This window comes from Populus alba, chromosome 2 (assembly GCF_005239225.2).
Source record: "Populus alba chromosome 2, ASM523922v2, whole genome shotgun sequence".
NCBI lineage: Eukaryota > Viridiplantae > Streptophyta > Magnoliopsida > Malpighiales > Salicaceae > Populus > Populus alba.
Genome location: NC_133285.1, coordinates 18,702,048 through 18,714,053, shown reverse-complemented (window position 1 = coordinate 18,714,053; position 12,006 = coordinate 18,702,048). Strand labels below are relative to the sequence as shown.

The 12,006-nt window shown below is 33.3% G+C and overlaps 1 protein-coding gene across 1 annotated transcript; it reads right to left on the bottom strand.

Annotated features, from left to right (window-relative positions):
- Nucleotides 1-745: 745 nt before the first annotated feature.
- Nucleotides 746-1,162, bottom strand: LOC118044187 (uncharacterized). The gene has a single exon (XM_035052394.1). The coding sequence runs from the start codon at nt 1,160-1,162 to the stop codon at nt 746-748; it is 417 nt and encodes a 138-aa protein (XP_034908285.1).
- Between the last annotated feature and the right edge of the window lie 10,844 nt (nt 1,163-12,006).

Here is a 12,006-nt window from a genome sequence, read left to right as displayed (position 1 = left end):
AAATGCCTTTTCTCTCCCACAAATGCTATTCCTACATATCTCTCAAAAGAGTCAAAATTAATCAAGTGAGGCCAACAAAAGAATAAATCAATTAAATCTAGCCATGTGAAAAAAAAATAACATCAAAATCATTAAAAAAAATAAAAACACTTCTTTATTCTACTCTAATAGAATTGGCTTTTCAAATAGCTTTTTTCCATTAAAATATACATGATAAAAAAAGCTATATTTATATTATTTAAAATATTATTTTATCAATTTACCTCTTTAAAATAGCATTTTCTATTGGAGATGCTATCCAATTGCCCATTCCATAACCACAAGGCTATATCTATAATAAAGATCGATGATAAGATGATGACAACCTAAATTAGCACGTGGTGTTTTCCCATTCGTTATAAGTCAAGCTGGGTTAACTGAGTTTAATGTCTTGACTGGAGATCCATCCAAGGAGGTGTAATTTACACTTGGGCTTTGATCTTCCGAGTACGCTTCTCACCTCTTCATCATACGCCTGGTGATTAGAGGTTTAAATCTTCAACCCATCAATTACATTTTATTTTTAAGAGAGATTAATGCAAAATACATGGAAGTACGAAAACGTAGAACTTGCTGTAAAGGAAAACATCTTAGCTGAATATTTGCTATATAACCTCTTAAAGATTCATAGTCGAAGCTTATATCACCGAATTCCAAAGAAAATCTACCCGCAATATGTATGTAGTATGAGACAAGCAACAATCACTTAAAATCCACAAGTGTAGGAAACAGTGCAATAGTCATCAATCTTGATAGTGTATTCATGGCGAGGCCTTGAAAGGAAGGGTGGCAAGCGGACCAGTAATTGACAGACACATTCGTCATCCACATCATTAAGCCACCGGCAACAGGTATCTTCTTGCGTTCCTCCATGGCCATGCCTGTGTCCGTTCCTCTGCCCGTGGTTGTTATCATCATCTGCAGGGAAGACAACGGTGGAGGGAGGAAGGGAGGTGGTGGCTGGTGGCGCTAGAAGTAAACTTCCACACGCATAGTTCACCAGTGCAAGTTGGGAGACACATAGTGGGCGTGGAGGCATAGGAATCAGCTGGCCATTAGCGCCCAACACAAGTAATAAGAAGACAGCGAAGAATGCAAGCACAAGAACCTTGAGATTCTCCATATGTAACTACAGTATATGTATATATCTCTCTATCTGCAAGTATACACGCAACAGTACAAATTGAATGTTTCTGAATCTGATATAAATCCTAGCTAGCCTTGCCTTCCTTATATATATACCGATGATCTGCAGTCATTAACCTTTTTGTTTCTAGTAGTTGAAGTTTTGATGCTTTGGAAGATGATTCAAGGGGTGATCAGGAGCGAGGCTGATATGTTTAGGTATACATTAGAGAAGAGAACAGTTTCTGAATAGTTACAGAAAGGGCATTCGTTTTGCGTGCTAAAAAGTTAGGTCGCATATTGTACAAGCATGCATGGATGTTCATCCGGGCTATTTGACTAGCAATTATTATTATTATTATTATTATTATTATTATTATTATTATTATTATTATGGTATGAGACTTTTAATTATAAATCTTTAATAATTCTAATATTTATTAAATTTAAACTAGTTATTAGAAAATAATATAAATCATATCTAGAATATTACTTAACAATTTAAGCTATTGAATTAAGATGACTTTTTGACACTATATTAGAGTCTTGATGATCAAGTGATCATGAGTTCAAATCTTACTATTCTTATTTATTTGATAAAAATTAAGTCCAAGATAATGTGAACTTGTATAAATTTCAAATCCAAAATAATTTCACTTGAGGAGATGTGTTAAAGAATAATATAAATTATATTTTAAATTTTATTTAATAGCTTAACTATTAAGTTAAGATGACTTTTTAATATTGATAATGTTTAAAAATTAAATTTAAAATTTAATTAATTGAGTTATATTTTTTATTGTTGCAATTTTATTCCAGCCAATGGAAACGATTTTATTCTACAAGGAAGTCGGTGGGAAGTTTGATCTTTGCTGTTCACAATTTCCCTGGTGGCTTATAATTAAGAGGTTCATCTGTCATTGATTCCATTTTCAAGGTTCTGATTGTTTAGTTTTTTTTTTTTACAGTATAATAATAATAATAATAATAACAATAACAATACAGTTCAAAACTTATTTAGAAAAACAACACATGGGAAGTCACATATAAAATATACATTGTGAGGCTCTCAAAAGAAATGTAGAATAAGTGCTCTATTCTTATAAAAACTCTACATTACAAGATCAAGTATTTTTATTCTTATAAAACACTTAATTTAAAATCATTTGCATAATTCTTTTTATTTGTAGAGTTTGTATAAAAATAGAGTTAATAAAATTTAATTTATTTTTTACACTACCAGAAAATCGCTAAATACCAACGGACATACCGACGGAATTTTTTCTGTCGGTATTTTTCGGCCGAAATCACCGACGGAAAATATTCGTCGGTAATTCGGTCGGTAATTACCGACGGACTATTTCCGTCGGTAATTACCGACCGAAAATTCAGAATTAATGAAAAAAGGGCGGGCAGTAGCGCGGAGGTTTTGGCGGGTGATTTTTCCGACGGAATCACCGACAGAATTAAAAACTGGGGCCCGTACGCGTGATGGGACCTATTCACCGTCAAAAAATACCGACGGAATCACCGACGAATTTGAAATGCCAGATCCGTACCAGTGACGTGACGGGTGCACCGTTAAAAATACCGACGGAATCACCGATGGATTTGAACAGCAGGTCCGTGCGGTGACGTGTCGAGTGCCCGTCAGAATTACCGACGGTTTTGCCGACGGATTCACCAACGGTATTAATGTCCGTCGGTAAGTCCGTCGGCAAAAGTTAATATATGGCTCCTCTGCCGACACTCTCTCCCCCATTTCTCCTTCTTCTTCCTAATCCTAACCCTCCCCATCTGCAAAATAACCAGCCCCCCCTCACCCCAAAACAAGAATTTTTCTCATCTCAGCACAACAAGTTGTATTTGTTTTGTGGTCACAGCATCCGTGTTCTGATTTACCGACGGATTTTATCATTTTTTGTAAGTAATTCTATCTTTTAAAATTTTAACATTTAAATGTTAATTTTATTGTTTTTTTTAGTATATGTATTATTTTTTTTTTAGTAGATGTACATGTTTTATTGTTATTTCTCAAACAAACTTGTAGTATATGAATGTATAATTTTATACTTGTTATGGTTTGTTTTAGATTTTGTAAGATTGTATTTGTTTGAAAATTCTTAAAGTTTAATTTGTAGAATTACCGAATTACATGTTGTGTTTTGAAATAATTAAGAGCTTGCTTAATTAATGGGTCCTTTTTATAGAGGTTCGATAGAAGTCATGGATGATCGTTCATGGATGTATGTAGATTCACCCCAAGGATTGCGGAGGATGGATTATTGTAACGGGGTTCAGGGTTTTATTAATTTCGCAACATCTATTCCCAGAAATTTTACTGGAGGCGGTATTAGGTGTCCATGCAGGAAGTGTCAAAATAAAAAATATCTGCATCCAGATGTTGTAATGATGCATCTTCTACACAAAGGGTTTGTGGAGGATTACGAGTGTTGGTATGCACATGGAGAGGTATTTGTTAGTAATAGGAGAATGGGAGAAACGGTGGTTGGGTCAACTTCTAGTGCTAGCAACGTGCATGAAGCGGCAAATGACAACATTAATCCTTACAGAAACATGGTTATGGATGCAATGAGAATGAATCAAGATAATGTCAATCAATGTCCAATCGTAGAAGAAGAACCTAATGCAGAGGCAGCTAGGTTTTTTGATTTGTTGAAAGATTCTGACGAACCATTATGGGATGGCTGCACAAACCACAGTAAATTATCGGCTGTGGCACAGGTGTTATCCATATTGAAGATTGCGATGAAGATGATGACAATTCAATTGACGAGGAAGAAGAAGAAAATTCCGACTAATTATGAACATGAAGCCCTATGTAAAAACATTTGTCTCATGTAATTTAGATTATTGATGATGTATTTTGTAAAACAAAATATTTACTGTTTAAGCAATGTGGTTATTGTGTTTATGTGATGGACAGTTTATCAGTTAAGTTTCTGCAGGAAGGTAAACAGGCAATACAAAGACAAACTTTCCTGCATAATGCCACAATCACCGACGTCCATGCCGACGGACTCACCGTCCGTCGGTATCTCACAGAGAGTTCGAAAATATTTACAACAAAATGCCACAATCACCGACGTCCATGCCGACGGACTCACCGTCCGTCGGTATCTCACAGAGAGTTCGAAAATATTTACAACAAAATGCCACAATCACCGACGGCCATGCCGACGGACTCACCATCCGTCGGTATCTCACAAAGAGTTCGAAAATATTTACAACAAAATGCAACAATCACCGACGGCCATGCCGACGGACTCACCGTCCGTCGGTATCTCACAGAGAGTGCGAAAATATTTACAACAAAACGCCACAATCATCGACGGCCATGCCGACGGAATAACATCCGTCGGCATCTCACAGTAAGCTCGAAAACATAAAACCACCATCGACGGTATTACCGACGGCGTAGCTCCGTCGGTAATTTGTCGGTTACCCATTTTACCGACAGAATTACCGACGGACCGCGCGTTTCCCAAAGTGCGTTAATTAATGCGCCCCTGAACTTGTCATATTACCGACGGAATCACCGACGGACTTCGAAAATTTTGGAGGGCTTTTAAAAATTCGGGGCGAAATTCGAAAAATACCGACGGAATTTTGACCTTTTACTGACGGATTTGTAACCTGTTACCGACGGATGTTAATTCCGTCGGGGAGTCCGTCGGTAAAATTGACCTATAAGTTCCACCCCCGCCGCTTCGCCTCATTTTTTCTTCTTCTCCCCGCCGCTTCTTCTCTTCTCCTGCGTTTTTCAGCCTAGATTTTTCATTTTCCCCCCCTCAATCCTTAAACACTTTCACCTTTAATCTCTAGCAAGATTTGGTGTTGTAAATCTTCATTATATTAAAAGGTATGTGTTTTTTTTCTAATTTATTTTATTTTATTTTATTTTTAGTTGTTTTTATTTTTGTTGTGTTGGTGTTTTTTGTTGCAATGTAGATAAAGTTTTGAATTTGACACATTATTAAGGTATGTATATTTCATTCCTTTTTTTTTTTGAATATTTTTTGAATTTGTTGAATATTTGTTAATTTAATTGTTGAATAATTGAATTTAATTGTTGAATTTATTGAATATTTTTTGTTGTTGTGTTGTTTAGAATTTTTATTAGGTAATTTAACTTAGAATTAGTTAAAGTTGAATTTTTTGAATTTTTTGAATTTGTTGAATATTTGTTAATTTAATTGTTGAATAATTGAATTTAATTGTTGGATTTATTGAATATTTTTTGTTGTTGTGTTGTTAGAATTTTTATTAGGTAATTTAACTTAGAATTAGTTAAAGTTGAATTTTTTGAATATTTTTTGAATTTTTTGAATTTGTTGAATATTTGTTAATTTAATTGTTGAATAATTGAATTTAATTGTTGGATTTATTGAATATTTTTTGTTGTTGTGTTGTTAGAATTGTTATTAGTTAATTTAACTTAGAATTAGTTAAAGTTGAATTTTTTGAATATTTTTGAATTTGTTGAATATTTGTTAATTTAATTGTTGAATAATTGAATTTAATTGTTGGATTTATTGAATATTTTTTGTTGTTGTGTTGTTAGAATTTTTATTAGGTAATTTAACTTAGAATTAGTTAAAGTTGAATTTTTTGAATATTTTTTGAATTTTTTGAATTTTTTGAATATTTGTTAATTTAATTGTTGAATAATTGAATTTAATTGTTGGATTTATTGAATATTTTTTGTTGTTGTGTTGTTAGAATTTTTATTAGGTAATTTAACTTAGAATTAGTTAAAGTTGAATTTTTTGAATATTTTTTGAATTTTTTGAATTTGTTGAATATTTGTTAATTTAATTGTTGAATAATTGAATTTAATTGTTGGATTTATTGAATATTTTTTGTTGTTGTGTTGTTAGAATTTTTATTAGGTAATTTAACTTAGAATTAGTTAAAGTTGAATTTTTTGAATATTTTTTTGAATTTTTTGAATTTGTTGAATATTTGTTAATTTAATTGTTGAATAATTGAATTTAATTGTTGGATTTATTGAATATTTTTTGTTGTTGTGTTGTTAGAATTTTTATTAGTTAATTTAACTTAGAATTAGTTAAAGTTGAATTTTTTTGAATATTTTTTGAATTTGTTGAATATTTGTTAATTTAATTGTTGAATAATTGAATTTAATTGTTGGATTTATTGAATATTTTTTGTTGTTGTGTTGTTAGAATTTTTATTAGGTAATTTAACTTAGAATTAGTTAAAGTTGAATTTTTTGAATATTTTTTGAATTTTTTGAATTTGTTGAATATTTGTTAATTTAATTGTTGAATAATTGAATTTAATTGTTGGATTTATTGAATATTTTTTGTTGTTGTGTTGTTAGAATTGTTATTAGGTAATTTAACTTAGAATTAGTTAAAGTTGAATTTTTTTGAATATTTTTTGAATTTGTTGAATATTTGTTAATTTAATTGTTGAATAATTGAATTTAATTGTTGGATTTATTGAATATTTTTTGTTGTTGTGTTGTTAGAATTGTTATTAGTTAATTTAACTTAGAATTAGTTAAAGTTGAATTTTTTGAATTTTTTTGAATTTTTTTGAATTTGTTGAATTGTAATTGATAATTTGTTGAAGTATAATTTGTTGAATTTATTGAATTTATTTTTTGTTATATTTTTTATTGTTTTGAATATAATTATTGATTAATTTGTGAATTGTAATTGTTAACGTTGAATTTATCTTAGGATTAATAGTTGAATATGTTGGAATAATTAGTATAGATTGGTTCGATTGGTTGTGGCTATTGTTAATATTTACAGAATTGTGGATTTGGGTAGTATCTTTTTTAACTTTTGAATTTTATTTTACAATTATTAATATAAAATTGTTTAGATGCGCAAAATCAAGTTCGTCTAGCAGCGATGATGATGTTTCCTTAGGTGCCTCTCAAGAAGAGGCACCTACACCACCTGCGCCGTCAACCGATGCTGCCTCTTCCAGCGATGTTTCACATCGCAGACGCGGCATGCCTTCGAAACGGAATCAATTTACCCGCCAGTTCGAGGCACAGTGGAAGGACGATCTTTCAATGTAAGTTTGTTAATGTTTTAGTTTTTTTTATATAAAAAAAACAAATTTAAAACATAATTTATGAAGTAATCACAAATTAATTTCATTTCTTTTCAGGTTCACAAACATTGAGGCCGCCCGATTAATATCATCGGCGTTTAAAGCGTCGATGGAGATTCCATTGTTTCAATGGAGTCAGATATCCAGACATCCTGAATGGATGCCTCAAATCAATGCATGGTTTCGTAGATTTGAGGTTCGTGTTAATATATAATTTTCAGCTTATTTCTAATTATAAATTCATGTTATAATTGTAAATAAATTATTAACATTTTAAAAAATTATTTTTTTATATACAGCATCGATTCTGCTGGGACGATGAACATGACAGTGTTGTGAGGAGGGTGTGAGAAAATCACGCGGCAATTAGGTAACATCGAAAACAATACGACTTTTTTTTACATAATTATTTATGTTTTGAAATGTAATTTTTTCGTGCGTGAATTAGGTTGCGTGATTTTTGGTATGACGCCCAGAAAAAAGCAAAAAAAACAGCGAGGGATAAGGGGTTACAAGGCTGGAACGATGTTGCGGTTTGGAGGGATTTCAAACCAATATACATCCCGGAAGATATATGGCCGCACTATCTTCAGCACGTGACGTCTGAGCGGTTCACTCGACGCTCACAGTCCGGTGCCGGCAACCGGAATTGGCAAATTCATGGCTCGGTTACAACGCACACCGGCGGCTCCGTTCCGTTTGCTGCACATGCGAAACGGATGGTAAGATTAATTTAAATGAAATATATCGTTCAATTAATTTGTTGTTAATACATTTTTTTCATTATATATAGGCTACGTCTCTTGGACGTGAGCCGAGCCCTATGGAGCTGTTTGTGGAGACGCACGTGCGAAGTCATGACCGCCAAAAGGGGACGCAACAGTTCGTTGACAACCGTGCTCAACAGTTTGTGGTGTGTTTGTTTAACCATTTTATTTTGTAAGTTATTATTATGTTTATTGAATTGAATATGATTTTTTTTTTTCAGGAGACCTATAATAATCGGTTGAGGGAGAGATACGGGGATGATCCTTCGACCCATCCGGAATTCGATTCGGATTTGTGGATGGAGGCTGGATCGTCAGGTGGACCCGATAAAAATCAGGTTTACGGGCTCTCCAACACTACCGCTGCCAAGTTGCGGTCGACCGGTACTGCTTCAACCGGTGGGAGCTCCCAATCTGTATCGAGCTCCCAATCTAAGGAGTTTGTGGCCTTGCAGCAAAGGTGCGACCACCTATCAGAGGCGTACACACAACTCAAAGAAGAGCAAAGATTGGCGAACGAACAACACAGATTGGCGGACGAACAACGCAGAGCAGAGTCTGAACAACAAAGAGCGGCCTATGAAGAGCTTCGTCAAATGGTCATGAACATGACACAAGGCGGAACATGTGCGCCTAATCCTTTTTGGCCGCCTAACCCCCACCCTCCTCCTCCTCCTCCTCCTCCATCTTTATATTAATTGTTTTTTTTTTTAAACACATTCATTTTGTAATGAATATTATTTAACTTTGAGTTTTTGTTGCTTAATATAAATTTTATTTGCATAATTGGTTTGTATTACTATTAATTTATATTATTTTTTTCTAAATAATTAAAAAAAAAAAAATACACAGGGATTTACCGACGGAATAAATCCGTCGGCATTGGACAGTGTCTGAGGTATGCCATCCCATCACCGACATACTCACCGACGGAAATAATCCGTCGGTATAAAAATACCGACGAATTTACAGACGGATTTATTCGGTCGGTATGAAATATCACCGACACTTTTGCCGACGGAGTTAGTCCGTCGGTATTTACATAACACCGACGGAATGTATTCCGTCGGTATATTCCAAGCGGGAAACTTTTTTTTTTTTGGCGCGCACAGGCCGTCGGTAAAACCGTCGGTAAATGTGTTTTTTTTATTACCGACGGATATAGCGACGGAATGTGGAATCACCGACAAAAGGTATTCCGACGGGAGTATTCCGTCGGTAATATAGTTGGTAAATAATTTACCGACGAACGTTCTGTCACACACCGACGGAATATTTCCGTCGGTAAAACTGTGAAATCTTGTAGTGTTAAGCTAGAGGTAGCTAGATATTGTCAAGTTAAAAAAACATTAATTAGTGCCAATAAGGACGCCCATACGTTTTCTAAAAATGCCCGTGACACAGTCCAATGCTTTTCACCTGCTGTTGAGATTTTTTTTTAATGATAGGGGCCGCTGCTTCTTTAAAAAGCCGACGACACAAAATGAAATTTTTTGTTCATGGAAAAAAGAATGAAAAAAATAATAGAAAGAAATAATATAAACATGTTTTAGAAAACTTGTATTAGTTTAAATATAATTATATTAAATAATAATTAATGAATTATACTTATTATTTATTGTCTAATCTATTTTATTTGCAGAAATAATTTTTAGACTATTTTATTTGCACAAGATGACTGTTTTTTTTTTCTTATGTTATTATGTTGTTTGTTAGTTTTAATCTAATATATTTATAAGTGTGAAGAGTTATTAATATCTGATAATTATTATAGGATATAACTCTTCATCTTTTTTCTTTATATATCCTATTTTATTGATATAAATAATATTAATATATATGGATTTAATTAATGTATCCCAATCCAATTATTTTCATCACTCATTATATATATATATATATATATATATATAAAATAAACTACATTAAAAAATGTGAAGCTTGACGACTTTCTCTGTCACCACTTCGTCCCTCTTTCTATAATATTGGAATCGAGGATTAAAAATGAAATAAGTGGATTGAAGTGTTAAAATACCATGAATTGTCTCAAATGTGGGTAGTTGAAGGAGAGAATTGGTTCATCAGGTAACACTACTAGAGATTCGCTTAATAGCAATGAATTTACCGACAGAATATTTCTATCGACAATTTAAGGTCGAAATTACCGACGGACAGTTTCCGTTCATAATTCGGTCGGTACATACCAATAGACATAGTCCGTTGGTAAGTACCAACCGAATTACGGACAGAAAGTATAGAATTTTAAAAAAAAGGCGGTTGGTTGACGTGGAAGTTTTGGCGGGGAGGTTTTTTCCGACGGACTCAAAACAACGGGCCCGTACAGTGACGTGACCGGTTCACCGTTAAACTTACCGACGGAATCACCGACGGATTTGAAATGGTTGATCCGTATGGTGACGTGTTTATTTTACCGACAAAAAGACCGACGGATACATCGACAGAAATATCTGTCAGTGAAACCGTCGGAAAAAGTTAATATAATTCCCTGCTGCTGACCCTCTCCTCCCCTATTTCTCCTTCTTCTTCCTAATCCTAACTCTCCCCATCTACAAACAGCCAACACCCAAGCAAAAATCTCCCTCATCTCAGCACAACAAGTTATATTTCTTGAAGTTCTGTGGTCACAACATCTGTGTTATGATTTTCCGACGGATTTTATCAATTTTTGTAAGTAATTCTATCTTTTTAAATTTTAACATTTAAATGTCAATTTAATTTGTTGTTTTTTTTACTATATGTATTTTTTTAGTAGATGTACATGTTTTATTGTTATTTCTGAAACAAACTTGTAGTATATGAATGTATAATTTTATACCTATTATGGTTTGTTTTAGTTTTTGTAAGATTGTATTTATTTGTAAATCGTTAAAAATTTATGAAATTACCGAATTACATGTGCTGTTTTGAAATAATGAATAGCTTGCTTAATGGGTCCGTTTTAAATTTTATCAATGGTATTGCGGTGTAGTAATTTTTGTAAATTTATATATATATTAATTTGTACGTATGGACATTAAATAAATGATCATAAGGAATATTTAATATTTATGAGAAGTTGTGATTGTTTGTTGGATAATCTCGAGGTAAAGTAATATTTTTGCAAGTTTATTTACCTAACTTGGTTAATTAATACATGATGTTATCATAATTTTATAGAGGTTCGATATATATAAGTCATGGATGATCGTTCATGGATGTATCGAGATTCACCTTAAGGATTGCGGAGAATGGATTATTGTAACGAGGTTCAGGGTTTTATTAATTTCGCAACATCTATTCCTAAAAATTTTACTGGAGATGGTATAAGGTGTCCATGCAGGAAGTGTCAAAATAAAAAGTATCTGCATCTAGATGTTGTAATGATGCATCTTCTACACAAAGAGTTTATAGAGAATTACCAGTGTTGGTATGCACATGGAGAAGTATTTGTTAGTAAGAGGAGAATGGGAGAAACGATGGTTGGGTCAACTTCGAGTGCTAGCAACGTGCATGAAACGACAAATAACAACACTAATCCTTACAGAAATATGGTTATGGATGCAATGAGAATGAATCAAGGTAATGTCAGTCAATGTCCAATCATAGAAGAAGAACCTAATGCAGATGCAGCTAGGTTTTTTGATTTGTTAAAAGATTCTGACGAACCATTATGGGATGGCTACACAAACCACAATAAATTATCGGCCGTGGCACAGGTGTTCACCATCAAGTCATATCACGGGCTGAGTGAGGCCGGGTATGATAAAATTATTGAATGGGTGAAAAGCATTTTACCTGAAGGGAACAAGCTGAAAGAGAACTTCTATGCTGTGAAGTCAATGATGAAACCCCTTGGTTTAGGATACCGGAAAATTGACATGTGCCCTAACTTCTGCATGTTACACTACCTTGAAAATGCTGAGATGACCGAATGCATGACATGCGGGCATTCCCGTTA

What these genes read in the sequence shown, in the direction of transcription:
- LOC118044187 (XM_035052394.1), bottom strand. Translation starts at nt 1,162, where the DNA reads ATGGAGAATCTCAAGGTTCTTGTGCTTGCATTCTTCGCTGTCTTCTTA.